Raw genomic sequence first — 15,035 nt, forward strand, 5'->3', positions numbered from 1 at the left:
ACAGTGGACAAGCTCACATGGCAGACCCCTGTCAATTAGGCCTATGTATAAGGGACAAGGGACCAAGTGTTGCTAGGAATCACTCTTAAAACAGCTGTGTGTCAAACCAGGTCTGGCAGGTATAGTGTAATATGTGACAATATATCCCCAGGTATACTTTCAAGGTATAGGGACATTTTAGTTTATTTCAGTATGCTATATAGGCTATTATACACTGGGTGGTTCGAGGCCTGAATGCTGATTGGCTGGCAGCTGGTATATCAGACCGTGTACCACGGGTATGGCAAAACATGTATTTTTACTGTTGTAATTACATTGGTAACCAGTTCATATCCTGAACAGGCAGTTAACCCACTGCTCCTAGGCCGTCATTGAAAGTAAGAATTTGTTCATAACTGACTTGCCTAGTTAAATAAAGGTTAAATAAAAAATTAAATAAAAAAGAATAGCAATAAGGCCCCTTGGGGGTTTGTGGTATACTGCCACGGCTGAGGGCTATGGGTAATATACCACGGCTAAGGGCTGTGTCCAGACACTCTGCGTTGAGTCGTGGCTAAGACCAGCCATTAGCCATGATATATTGCCAATATACCACAAACCCCCAAGGTGCCTTATTGCTTAAATATACAAATGATGGGAACCATAGGCTACAGACCATAGGATACAGACTAGAGGTCGACCGATTAATCGGAATGGCCGATTAATTAGGACCGATTTCAAGTTTCCATAACAATCGGAAATCGGTGTTTTTGGGTGCCGATTTCCAATAAAATTTTTATTTACACAAACAATTTGTTTTTTTTAATACCTTTTATTTAACCAGGCAAGTCAGTTAAGAACACATTATTATTTTCAATGACTGTCTAGGAACTGTGGATTAACTGCCTTGTTCAGGGGCAGAACGACAGATTTTCACCTTGTCAGCTCAGGGGTTCCAAACTTGCAACCTCACAGTTAACTAGTCCAACGCTCTAACCATTGCACTCCACGAGTAGCCTGCCTGTTACGCGAATGTAGTAGAAGCCAAGGTAAATTGCTAGCTAGCATTAAACTTATCTTATAACTACTGATCCAGTTTAGCAGGCAATATTAACCAGGTGAAATTGTGTCACTTCTCTTGTGTTCATTGCACGCAGAGTCAGGGTATATGCAACAGTTTGGGCTGCCTGGCTCATTGCGAACTAATTTGCCAGAATTTTATGTAATTATGACATAACATTGAAGGTTGTGCAATGTAACAAGAATATTTAGACTTAGGGATGCCACCCGTTAGATACAATACATAACGGTTCAGTATTTCACTGAAATAATAAACGTTTTGTTTTCGAAATGATAGTTTCCGGATTCGATCATATTAATGACCTAAGGCTCGTATTTCTGTGTGTTATTATGTTATAATCAAGTCTGATTTGATAGAGCAGTCTGACTGAGCAGCAGCAGCAAGCACAGCGCTGTTCATGACTTCAAGCCTATCAGCCTAATGGCTGGTGTAACCAATGTGAAATGGCTAGCTAGTTAGCTGGGTGAGCGCTAATACTGTTTCAAACATCACTCGCTTTTAGATTTGGAGTAGTTATTCCCCTTGCTCTGCAAGTGGAGTGATGGGTAACGATGCTTTGAGTGTGGCTGTTGTCGATGTGTTCCTGGTTCGAGCCCAGGTAGGGGCAAGGAGGGGGACGGAAGCTATACTGTTTCACTGGCAATACTATAGTGCCTATAAGAACATCCAATAGTCAAAGGTATATGAAATAGAAATGGTATAGAGAGAAATAGTCCTATAAATACTATATTAACTACAACCTAAAACCTCTTACCTTGGAATATTGAAGTCTCATGTTAAAAGGACTACCAACTTTCATATGTTCTCATGTTCTGAGCAAGGAACTGAAACGTTAGCTTTTTTACATGGCACATTACTTTCTTCTCCAACACTTTGTTTTTGCATTATTTAAACCAAATTGAACATGTTTCATTATTTATTTGAGGCTAAATTGATTTTATTGATGTTTTATATTAAGTTAAAATAACTGTTAATTCAGTATTGTTGTAATTGTCATCATTACAAAGAAAAATTTAATAAAAATCGGCCGATTAATCGGTATCGGCTTTTTTGTTCCTCCAATAATCGGTAACGGTATTGAAAAATCATACTCGTTTGACCTCTAATATAGACCCTGTAGTAGGCTACAGAACCTAGGCTACAGACCATAGGATACAGACCCTAGGCTACAGACCCTAGGCTACAGACCCTAGGCTACAGACCCTAGGCTACAGAACCTAGGCTACAGACCCTAGGCTACAGAACCTAGGCTACAACTTTGTATCACAGATATGTGTTGAGTTAGATTGTGGTGCATGGTGTATGACTCACCTTCCACGAGTAAGTATGAGGTTGATATTTTAAGAGGGTTGATATTTAGGCTATTATTCATTGAGCCCGCCTTATAGAGCCCCATAGTGAAGGTGCCATAACACCCATAAAACCTAGTGGTCAAACTGGGAAATGGTTGCAATCATTTTCCCACTATGTAAATACGGGGGAATATGTTGATAAAAGTCACCTTGCCCGAGAGAGATTTACATGATTATCAAAACGTCACACCAGGGTAAACCTACATGAAACACAGCCCTTATTTTAAGTGTTTCTAAAATCCCCTATGGGAAAAAATGAATGGTGGAAAAACGATTGGAAAACCAGTTCCTTATGAGTACTTATAGGTTATTATGACTCATAGTCTATCTAGGCCTATATCACATGTTTTTGGAATAGTTTAGAACGGGTGCACAGTGCCTCCACACACAGTAACGTTTAGCGACTGCATGCATGTATTGTTGTAATACTTTCATGTTGATCTACATCAAATGAAGCCACACAAGAGACGCAGGTGTCAGTCACTATTTCACCGTGTTTAACCGGAGTTAATGCAATAACATGAAACTATGTTGCGCGCGGGAAATAAGTTCTTTGCGCGAATGCGTAGACAAATGAGGCGAACAGAACCGAAAATCCAGTAGCCTATGTATCAAAAACGTCTAGCCATATATATATATATATATAAATAGCCTACATATTGCGCGCTCAAATAGCAGATATGTAGCCTACTATAAACTGACAGTGAGACCAAATAATCCCCGCGGCAGTGGCACTATTATAACGGACTAATAATAACCTACACGTTCGTTTGTAAAACGAGGTAGATAAATTAAGCCATCAGGTTGTTTAGTGTTGTCCTATATACATTTCCGTTTCGTTTTCCTCCATTGTATTCCTGTGTGACGCCTCAACACACCCTCACGATGGGCAAATCCATGCGCTGAGAACCAAGACATCATGAGAGTAAATCCTCTCATACATAGTAACAGTGTTACATGTCAGTGTTCCCAGCAAAGACTGGTTGAACACCCAGCTGGCCAGACCCATCTAATGGTATAACGGTCAATAACATTAATAATAATAATAATAATAATAATAATGATAATGATCAAACCGTTTTTTAAATGTTTTTTTATTAGGATTATTGACATAAAAACACCAGGAAAGCAACTCAAAGTGATTTTAATTTAGGAAATCTGTTCCCAAGTATTCCCACGCATAGAGAGACGTATAGTATGTGATTTTATCCGCATGTAATCAAGGTTCGAAATGATTCTCTGGTTTAACTATGTTCCTAGTCCCCCGACCATCCTTTCAAGGAAACATAGTCCAAATGTTGTAATGTAATTGGGGAACCCTGCTGTAATAACTAACTATACACATAATTCCTTTGTATTGCAGCCGATGGATTAAAGGGAGCAGGCTTGTAAGGGATTAAATAGACTACAGACAGATGTTGATGCAGCACAACGACCCTTTTGTCTATTTATCAACCGTCTTTTGAGCCAGATGTGACTGATTAACAACAGTGATTTAAGGAGTTTATCATTCGTGATAAAGATGTAAGCTGTGTGGACCTGAGAGTGAATATTTCATTCATGTGTAGGCGTAAAACATGTGCTCGACCGGGTAACGCCACGGCATCCACGTTGCCATTAGGCTACAGTAGTGACAGCCATAGACCGAGAGCATGCTGATGATGCTGGCCATCGGGATACAGAACTCCCTGAGAGCATCCATAAACCATAAATACAGAGCATCCATGTACGGAACTGGAAACACTGATGTGTCAGATACAAAATGTAAGATACTTACATGCTAATGTTCTTTTAGGTACCCAACCGTTGTCTCTCGACCCTGATGCCTTCGAGTGGATGAAGTCATGATTCAAATTTCTACGGAAATGTACAATGACATGGAACGTCGTTCGTAATTTGTTGGTCCTCGCAGTTATTCTAGGTCTATGGCGGCAGCGTCGTGTGGCCGCTAAACGCTGCTTGATCCGCACATTCAAAGAGGCTGATGTCGCCCAATGATATCCGCCCCCCTATGGCGCTATCGCGTCTGGACCAATTGGCGTGATGCAGGATCTCGCGTATGAGAGGTGTCGATATGAGTGAGTTGTGGCTTCACGGTGACTTTAAAAAAAAAAATTTAAACAATATTATGTGGAATTATGAGTCTAGGCTACATGGAGATGTCGTTCATTTCAACAGTGTACATGATGCAATGTTAAATGGGAGAACGTGTAGACTAGAAGAATGAGAATGATTTTGGAGAAGCTTCTACTGTAGCCTACCAATATGTTTATGGTTTTCCATATTTACAAGTTGACATTTTTCTTTCACTGCTGTTGTGTTGTAGGCTAAGAAGTAGGCTAGTCTGCAACCCTGTCTGGGTGTAATTAAATCCATGTCACGTTTGGGTTGTCATGTTGAGGCCATCTGAGGATTGCAGTTTGCAGTAGCACCTTCTTCTTCAGGAAGTGATGTTCCCCCGGATGTTAGGCTCTCCTTAGTGGCTGTAGGGTGCGTGTCAGAGGCAGAGCAAGTGCATCCCAGTCTCATACCGCTCGCGTTGCGTGCGCGAGCATTGCAAAATAAATTTAGAAATCCATGTTATTAAATTATTGCACCCACACTGCTCGTGCACGCCAACGAGCGTCTGCGTTGCCAAGGGCTAAAAAATAGAAGTAATTCCTATTTCTGACAGATTGCGCTGCAAGTCCTGCCTCTCCCATCTCCTCATTGGTTTATAGAAGCAGGTACCCACGTGCCATCTCCTCATTGGTTATACCCACATTGATTGAAAGTTTAGATGCCAATCACCATATAAGCTAAAAGATGAAAAGGCCTGGAAGGAGAGATGACTACAAACGATTCGGTTGACCGTTTTTATGTGTGGATTTGTCAGAGTAGAGGACCTTGTGCATTTCAGGTAAAATAACAACCTAATGTTTATATCCCAGGACAAATTAGCTAGCAACAGCAAGCTAGCTAAATAGGACAAATTAGCTAGCAAGTGTAAGCTAACTAGCTAAATTGTCCCCAAATTAATGTCATTGGTTCAGAGTTTGTTTTGATATTTTAACCTGCGTGTCGTGATCGTGTTTGGTGTGGGGGGACAAAATACATTTATGCACGATGTCGCACCCGCGCAGCCGGTTTGGGTTCCGTGTCAGAGGTTTGTCTGTTTTTGTGGTCAGATGAGAAGTTTTGTTTTCTGCTATAGTTGAGTTCACAAGCAGTGCATTTAAAGTTTCTGTTGTTGATGCAATTAAAATATGTGTGCAGTTAGTGTGCAGAGTCTCTCTCTCTCACTGTCATGTTAATTATCTCTCCCTTGTCAGTCATGTTACTTATTGTAACGCTCGTCTGATGAAGAGTGAGGAGTGGACCAAAGCGCACCGTGGTATGCGTTCATGATTTTTTATTAACTCAGAACACTTTGAACAAAAAATAACAAAGAGACAAACCAACAGTTCTGTAAGGTAAACAAACTAAACAAAAAACGTCCCACAAAACACAGGTGGGAAAAGGCAAACCGAAGTATGGCTCCCAATCAGAGACAACGATAGACACCTGTCCCTGATTGAGAACCACACCCGGCCAAAACAAAGAAATACAAAACATAGAAATAAAGAAACTAGAATGCCCACCCAAGTCACACCCTGGCCTAACCAAAATAGAGAATAAAAACCCCTATGGCCAGGGCGTGACACTTCTCTACTTTTATCACTGTCATGTAAATGATCTCTTCCCTTATCACAGTCACGCTCGTCATAACGAGGAGACCAAGGCGCAGTGTGATAAGAATACATACTTATTTTAATGAAGAATTAACACTGAACAAACTATACAAAACAAAACGAACGTGAAGCTATGAGACACGAGTACTGACAGGCAACTACACAGACAATAACCCACAAAATACCCAAGGAATATGGCTACCGAAATATGGTCCCCAATCAGAGACAACGATAAACAGCTGCCTCTGATTGAGAACCAATCTAGGCAACCATGGAGATATAAACACCTAGACATAGAAAACCCCCTAAACAATACAAAAACTACACAAACCACCCTCGTCACACCCTGACCTAACCAAATAATAAAGAAAACAAAGATAACTAAGGTCAGGGCGTGACAGTATCCCCTGGGGACCCTCGCTGTGTGGATCGTAGCCGGATGTTCTGGACTGGGGCCCGTCGCTGGAGGCCCCGGTCTGTGGCCCGTCGTCGGAGGTTCAGGACTGTGTACCCTCTCCGGAGACCCCGGACTGTGTACCCTCTCCGGAGACCCCGGACTGTGTACCCTCTCCGGAGGCCCCGGACTGTGTACCCTCTCCGGAGGCCCCGGACTGTGGCCCGTCGCCGGAGGCCCCGGACTGTGGCCCATCGCCGGAGGCCCCGGACTGTGGCCCGTCGCCGGAGGCCCCGGACTGTGGCCCGTCGCCGGAGGCCCCGGACTGTGGCCCGTCGCCGGAGGCCCCGGACTGTGGCCCGTCGCCGGAGGCCCCCTGACTGTGGCCCGTCGCCGGACGCTCTGGACTGTGGCCCGTCGCCGGACGCTCTGGACTGGGTACCGTCGCCGGACGCTCTGGACTGCCGAGGCGCACTGTAGGCCTGGTGCGTGGTGCCGGAACTGGTGGTACCGGGCTGGGGACACGCACCTCAGGGCGAGTGCGGGGAGGAGGCACAGGATACACTGGACCGTGGAGACGCATTGGAGATCCAGAACATAGAGCTGGCTCAATTATCACAGTGCCATCCGTTTTGTTACTAAAGCACCTTATACCACCCACCACTGTGACCTACCTGTATGCTCTAGTCGGCTGGCCCTCGCTACATATTCGTCACCAGACCCAGGTCATCAGGTCCAGGTCATCTACAAGTCCATGCTAGGTAAAGCTCCACCTTATCTCAGTTCACTGGTCACGATGGCAACACCCACCCGTAGCACGCGCTCCAGCAGGTGTATCTCACTGATCATCCCTAAAGCCAACACCTCTGCTGCCTGTGACTGGAACGAATTGCAAAAATCGCTGAAGTTGGAGACTTTTATCTACCTCACCAACTTCAAACATCTGCTATCTGAGCAGCTAACCTATCGTAAATAGCCCACCCAATTTTACCTACCTCATCCCCATACGGTTTATATTTATTTACTTTTCTGCTCTTTTACACACCAGTATCGCTACTTGTACATGACCATCTGATCATTTATCACTCCAGTGTTAATTAATCTGCAAAATTGTAATTATTCACCTACCTCCTCATGCCTTTTGCACACAATGTATATAGACTTTTTTTTCTACTGTGTTATTGACTTGTTAATTGCTTACTCCATGTGGAACTCTGTGTTGTCTGTTCACACTGCTATGCTTTATCTTGGCCAGGTCGCAGTTGTAAATGAGAACTTGTTCTCAACTAGCCTACCTGGTTAAATAAATGTGAAATAAAACAATTACAAATAAAATACGTCCTGGCTGGATGCCCATTCTAGCCCGACAAATGCGAGGAGCATAGAGTGCACCAGGCTAAAATAGCGCACAGGAGACACCGTGCGCTCTACCGCATAACATGGTGCCTGACCAGTAACATGCTCCCCACAGTAAGCACAAGGAGTTGGCTCAGGTCACCTACCTGACTCAGCCAATCTCCTCATGTGCCACCTAGGTCTGAAGAGAATCTCATATCTCTTCACTGATTAACCAGTAGGGTGTGATGTTGGACTTCTTTACTTCGTTGCTACTTTCAGGTACCTGAAGAATTTCTGGCTGTGCATCAAAGCCGTGATGTACCATGGGTAAATTGTGACCGACTGACTGATCTACAAATAATATTGAGTAGTTATTTATGATGCAAGGTGATTTGTAGATTAGTCAGTCTCTGTGTCTGTAGAGCTGAATGTACACGTAGAGAGGGTGTGGTTAAAGTGTTTCACAACCACGATGAATAGATGTGAAACTAAAAGCTGTTTCCTCATTTTTACACAGGATTAGGTAAGGATAAGGTGTGAGAGATGGCGTCTACAGCGTACGTAGAGGAACTAACCTGTTCTGTGTGTCTCCCTCTCTTCACTGATCCAGTCAGCCTCTCCTGTGGTCACTCATTTTGTCGACAATGTTTTACAAACTTTCGGAGAACACAGAATCTGTGTCCTCATTGCCGGGCTAGAATCTCAACAGCTGAGGGAAATCTCTCAACCAATCACATTCTGAAGAGCTTGGCCGACAAAGCTAAAGAGGAACCAGTACGCGACGAGAAGACAAGGGTGAGTTTTTTACATTTCACATTTTAGTAGATGCTTTTATCCATAGAAACTTACAGGAGCAATTAGGGTTAAATGCCTTGCTTAAGGGCACATGGACATACTTTTCACCTAGTCGGCCCGAGGATTTGAACCAGCCACCTTTACGGAAAATATATTACAAGTCAGCATTTTTGCACATTTCATTAACTACCTGTGTTTTGTATGCTTTATCTGGGATGTTATGGAGAAAATAATAATAATAATTCATTCCACTTATTTTTTTCTAAGGGGACAGAGTGGTTGTGTCCAGACCATGACGAGAAACTGAAACTATTCTGTGAGACAGACCAACAGTTGGTTTGCGTCATATGCCGGGACGGAGAGAAGCATGACGGGCATAAGTTTAAACCTATCAAAGAGGCAGCCTCAGCTAGGAGGAGGGAACTAGATGAGGCCCTTCAGTTCCTCACTAGTGACAACAGCTCCGTGGAGCACCTGGCCAAACAACAGGAAAAAGAGATGACAAAAACCAAGACTAAGTCCTGTCAGCTGAGGACTCAAATCAGCAGCCAGTTTGAAGAGATGCACAAGTTTCTGAAGAAGAGGGAAGATCAGATAAAGAATGAGTTGCAGGAGAAAGAAGAGAAGACCTTGACGAAGATGAGAGGGAATTTAGAGAGTATGGAGTTGATACTGTCAGAGAGGAAAGTGAAGGAGGTGATGATGAAATCTGCTCAGAACATCCCGGACAGTGAGGGTTTCCTGCAGTGGTGGAATGAACGGGGCTTGTCTGAGGTGGAGGCACTAAAGAACAGGGACATGCCACCACCAGAACTTCATGGGGAGGACACGACTGAGACGCAAGGAGCCACCAAGGAGCGTCCATACAAGTCCAGGGTGGATGACCTAAAGGTGACACCTGTCTCCGTCTCTCTGGGGCCCTATGAGTCTGACCTAAAGGTGACACCTGTCTCCCTCTCTCTGGGGCCCTATGAGTCTGACCTAAAGGTGACACCTGTCTCCGTCTCTCTGGGGCCCTATGAGCCTGACCTAAAGGTGACACCTGTCTCCCTCTCTCTGGGGCCCTATGAGTCTGACCTAAAGGTGACACCTGTCTCCGTCTCTCTGGGGCCCTATGAGTCTGACCTAAAGGTGACACCTGTCTCCCTCTCTCTGGGGCCCTATGAGTCTGACCTAAAGGTGACACCTGTCTCCCTCTCTCTGGGGCCCTATGAGTCTGACCTAAAGGTGACACCTGTCTCCCTCTCTCTGGGGCCCTATGAGTCTGACCTAAAGGTGACACCTGTCTCCGTCTCTCTGGGGCCCTATGAGTCTGACCTAAAGGTGACACCTGTCTCCCTCTCTCTGGGGCCCTATGAGTCTGACCTAAAGGTGACACCTGTCTCCGTCTCTCTGGGGCCCTATGAGTCTGACCTAAAGGTGACACCTGTCTCCCTCTCTCTGGGGCCCTATGAGTCTGACCTAAAGGTGACACCTGTCTCCGTCTCTCTGGGGCCCTATGAGTCTGACCTAAAGGTGACACCTGTCTCCCTCTCTCTGGGGCCCTATGAGTCTGACCTAAAGGTGACACCTGTCTCCGTCTCTCTGGGGCCCTATGAGTCTGACCTAAAGGTGACACCTGTCTCCGTCTCTCTGGGGCCCTATGAGTCTGACCTAAAGGTGACACCTGTCTCCCTCTCTCTGGGGCCCTATGAGTCTGACCTAAAGGTGACACCTGTCTCCCTCTCTCTGGGGCCCTATGAGTCTGACCTAAAGGTCACACCTGTCTCCGTCTCTCTGGGGCCCTATGAGTCTGACCTAAAGGTGACACCTGTCTCCCTCTCTCTGGGGCCCTATGAGTCTGACCTAAAGGTGACACCTGTCTCCCTCTCTCTGGGGCCCTATGAGTCTGACCTAAAGGTGACACCTGTCTCCGTCTCTCTGGGGCCCTATGAGTCTGACCTAAAGGTGACACCTGTCTCCCTCTCTCTGGGGCCCTATGAGTCTGACCTAAAGGTGACACCTGTCTCCCTCTCTCTGGGGCCCTATGAGTCTGACCTAAAGGTGACACCTGTCTCCCTCTCTCTGGGGCCCTATGAGTCTGACCTAAAGGTGACACCTGTCTCCGTCTCTCTGGGGTCCTATGAGTCTGACCTAAAGGTGACACCTGTCTCCCTCTCTCTGGGGCCCTATGAGTCTGACCTAAAGGTGACACCTGTCTCCGTCTCTCTGGGGCCCTATGAGTCTGACCTAAAGGTGACACCTGTCTCCCTCTCTCTAGGGCCCTATGAGTCTGACCTAAAGGTGACACCTGTCTCCGTCTCTCTAGGGCCCTATGAGTCTGACCTAAAGGTGACACCTGTCTCCGTCTCTCTGGGGCCCTATGAGTCTGACCTAAAGGTGACACCTGTCTCCCTCTCTCTGGGGCCCTATGAGTCTGACCTAAAGGTGACACCTGTCTCCCTCTCTCTGGGGCCCTATGAGTCTGACCTAAAGGTCACACCTGTCTCCGTCTCTCTGGGGCCCTATGAGTCTGACCTAAAGGTGACACCTGTCTCCCTCTCTCTGGGGCCCTATGAGTCTGACCTAAAGGTGACACCTGTCTCCCTCTCTCTGGGGCCCTATGAGTCTGACCTAAAGGTGACACCTGTCTCCGTCTCTCTGGGGCCCTATGAGTCTGACCTAAAGGTGACACCTGTCTCCCTCTCTCTGGGGCCCTATGAGTCTGACCTAAAGGTGACACCTGTCTCCCTCTCTCTGGGGCCCTATGAGTCTGACCTAAAGGTGACACCTGTCTCCCTCTCTCTGGGGCCCTATGAGTCTGACCTAAAGGTGACACCTGTCTCCGTCTCTCTGGGGTCCTATGAGTCTGACCTAAAGGTGACACCTGTCTCCCTCTCTCTGGGGCCCTATGAGTCTGACCTAAAGGTCACACCTGTCTCCGTCTCTCTGGGGCCCTATGAGTCTGACCTAAAGGTGACACCTGTCTCCCTCTCTCTGGGGCCCTATGAGTCTGACCTAAAGGTGACACCTGTCTCCCTCTCTCTGGGGCCCTATGAGTCTGACCTAAAGGTGACACCTGTCTCCCTCTCTCTGGGGCCCTATGAGTCTGACCTAAAGGTGACACCTGTCTCCGTCTCTCTGGGGCCCTATGAGTCTGACCTAAAGGTGACACCTGTCTCCCTCTCTCTGGGGCCCTATGAGTCTGACCTAAAGGTGACACCTGTCTCCCTCTCTCTGGGGCCCTATGAGTCTGACCTAAAGGTGACACCTGTCTCCCTCTCTCTGGGGCCCTATGAGTCTGACCTAAAGGTGACACCTGTCTCCGTCTCTCTGGGGTCCTATGAGTCTGACCTAAAGGTGACACCTGTCTCCCTCTCTCTGGGGCCCTATGAGTCTGACCTAAAGGTCACACCTGTCTCCGTCTCTCTGGGGCCCTATGAGTCTGACCTAAAGGTGACACCTGTCTCCCTCTCTCTGGGGCCCTATGAGTCTGACCTAAAGGTGACACCTGTCTCCCTCTCTCTGGGGCCCTATGAGTCTGACCTAAAGGTGACACCTGTCTCCGTCTCTCTGGGGCCCTATGAGTCTGACCTAAAGGTGACAACTGTCTCCGTCTCTCTGGGGTCCTATGAGTCTGACCTAAAGGTGACACCTGTTTCCCTCTCTCTGGGGCCCTATGAGTCTGACCTAAAGGTGACACCTGTCTCCCTCTCTCTGGGGCCCTATGAGTCTGACCTAAAGGTCACACCTGTCTCCGTCTCTCTGGGGCCCTATGAGTCTGACCTAAAGGTGACACCTGTCTCCCTCTCTCTGGGGCCCTATGAGTCTGACCTAAAGGTGACACCTGTCTCCCTCTCTCTGGGGCCCTATGAGTCTGACCTAAAGGTGACACCTGTCTCCGTCTCTCTGGGGCCCTATGAGTCTGACCTAAAGGTCACACCTGTCTCCGTCTCTCTGGGGCCCTATGAGTCTGACCTAAAGGTGACACCTGTCTCCCTCTCTCTGGGGCCCTATGAGTCTGACCTAAAGGTGACACCTGTCTCCCTCTCTCTGGGGCCCTATGAGTCTGACCTAAAGGTGACACCTGTCTCCGTCTCTCTGGGGCCCTATGAGTCTGACCTAAAGGTGACACCTGTCTCCGTCTCTCTGGGGCCCTATGAGTCTGACCTAAAGGTGACACCTGTCTCCCTCTCTCTGGGGCCCTATGAGTCTGACCTAATTGTGACACCTGTCTCCCTCTCTCTGGGGCCCTATGAGTCTGACCTAAAGGTGACACCTGTCTCCGTCTCTCTGGGGCCCTATGAGTCTGACCTATAGGTGACACCTGTCTCCGTCTCTCTGGGGCCCTATGAGTCTGACCTAAAGGTGACACCTGTCTCCCTCTCTCTGGGGCCCTATGAGTCTGACCTAAAGGTGACACCTGTCTCCGTCTCTCTGGGGCCCTATGAGTCTGACCTAAAGGTGACACCTGTCTCCCTCTCTCTGGGGCCCTATGAGTCTGACCTAAAGGTGACACCTGTCTCCCTCTCTCTGGGGCCCTATGAGTCTGACCTAAAGGTCACACCTGTCTCCGTCTCTCTGGGGCCCTATGAGTCTGACCTAAAGGTGACAACTGTCTCCCTCTCTCTGGGGCCCTATGAATCTGACCTAAAGGTGACACCTGTCTCCCTCTCTCTGGGGCCCTATGAGTCTGACCTAAAGGTCACACCTGTCTCCGTCTCTCTGGGGCCCTATGAGTCTGACCTAAAGGTGACACCTGTCTCCCTCTCTCTGGGGCCCTATGAGTCTGACCTAAAGGTGACACCTGTCTCCCTCTCTCTGGGGCCCTATGAATCTGACCTAAAGGTGACACTTATCATAGACCCCCTGACAGTCTGGTATTGATCTGCTTATCATAGATCCCCTGACAGTCTGCTGGTATTGATCTGCTTATCATGACCCCCTGGCAGTCTGATGGTATTGATCTGCTTATCATAGACCCCCTGACAGTCTGGTATTGATCTGCTTATCATAGACCCCATGAAAGTCTGGTATTGATCTGCTTATCATGACCCCCTGACAGTCTGGTATTGATCTGCTTATCATAGACCCCCTGGCAATCTGCTGGTATTGATCTGCTTATCATAGACCCTCTGACAGTCTGGTATTGATCTGCTTATCATAGACCCCCTGACAGTCTGGTATTGATCTGCTTATCATAGACCCCCTGACAGTCTGGTATTGATCTGCTTATCATAGACCCCCTGACAGTCTGCTGGTATTGATCTGCTTATCATGACCCCCTGACAGTCTGGTATTGATCTGCTTATCATAGACCCCCTGGCAATCTGCTGGTATTGATCTGCTTATCATAGACCCTCTGACAGTCTGGTATTGATCTGCTTATCATAGACCCCCTGACAGTCTGGTATTGATCTGCTTATCATAGACCCCATGAAAGTCTGGTATTGATCTGCTTATCATAGACCCCCTGACAGTATTCTGGTATTGATCTGCTTATCATAGACCCCCTGACAGTCTGGTATGGATCTGCTTATCATAGATCCAGTCACATCAAAGTAAAACAACCTACAAGTAATTTTGACACACAAAGTGGCAGAAATTATGATATTGGTCATGGGATTGATCAGAATCAAAGGGAGTTTTGACATGCTTCTCTAAATGCTTTCGTTAAACACACATCATCGTGTCTCACATTTTATTTAACATGCCACCTGTACATTGACTTTTAAACCTTTAACTTTTCAAAACTGCATTGAGGGAACTACTGAATGACACTAGGGGGCAGACGTTTTGATTAGGATTCAGATTTCACATTGAGTTAATGAGATTTTACATCAACACAACCCTGTGATATAAACAGTGTGTGTTTTGGGTTTAACACTTTACTATCTTGTAAATATGCATTTTTTGTACATATATCAAATTATTTCATACTTGTTGACTTGTGTTTTTATAACGAACAATGTCTATTTTAGATTAGGGTGAGGCTTTTCATAACGTTTATCATCTTCCTCACCTTCACATATTTATTATAGCTTGTGTGCAGAGAACTTGACAAATAAAATGGTCTATCACTTTACCCTGATTTTGCATAATTGGTGTATGTGCCTTTAAGACAATTTGATTTACTGTGAACTAGTTGCAGTAGCCAGGTTGGACACTGTTAATAACACAGTCTCGAAATGTTTTGCATGTCAGCAGTCAAGCTGTCAAGACTTCTGGACTTTCAAGAAGCAACATGTCTCCAGCCACATCACTGAAATACCAAAAGATTGTTCTGATATTCCCCTTTAATAACTTAGGACTAGACACCTACATGGAATTTTATGTTAGAAACCAGCCACTATCCTAGCTAGGGGGTGTAACTCGTAATATGTAAACTAGTATGCAGACTTCTATTA

The 15,035-nt window shown here is 46.4% G+C and overlaps 2 protein-coding genes across 4 annotated transcripts in view; one reads left to right on the forward strand and one right to left on the reverse strand.

The window, feature by feature from the left end:
- The window catches only part of LOC110491172 (solute carrier organic anion transporter family member 4A1), a 95,347-nt gene extending 90,924 nt beyond the window's left edge, over positions 1–4,423 (reverse strand). For all 3 annotated transcript variants that reach the window (XM_090203898.1, XM_090203895.1, XM_090203897.1), the window contains exon 1: positions 4,190–4,423. The gene's annotated coding sequence lies outside the window, so the exon portion shown is untranslated. The remainder of the gene's footprint in view (positions 1–4,189) is intronic.
- Positions 4,424–7,555: 3,132 nt separating this feature from the next.
- On the forward strand, positions 7,556–14,713 carry LOC149976980 (uncharacterized). The gene is made up of 2 exons (XM_090203899.1): positions 7,556–8,649; positions 8,917–14,713. The coding sequence occupies exons 1-2, from the start codon at positions 8,398–8,400 to the stop codon at positions 12,946–12,948; spliced, it is 4,284 nt and encodes a 1,427-aa protein (XP_090060025.1). The 5' UTR covers positions 7,556–8,397; the 3' UTR covers positions 12,949–14,713.
- The last annotated feature ends 322 nt before the right edge of the window (positions 14,714–15,035 follow it).

Source organism: Oncorhynchus mykiss, chromosome 16, assembly GCF_057628025.1.
Source record: "Oncorhynchus mykiss isolate SJ-2025 chromosome 16, ASM5762802v1, whole genome shotgun sequence".
Classification (NCBI taxonomy): Eukaryota; Metazoa; Chordata; class Actinopteri; order Salmoniformes; family Salmonidae; genus Oncorhynchus; species Oncorhynchus mykiss.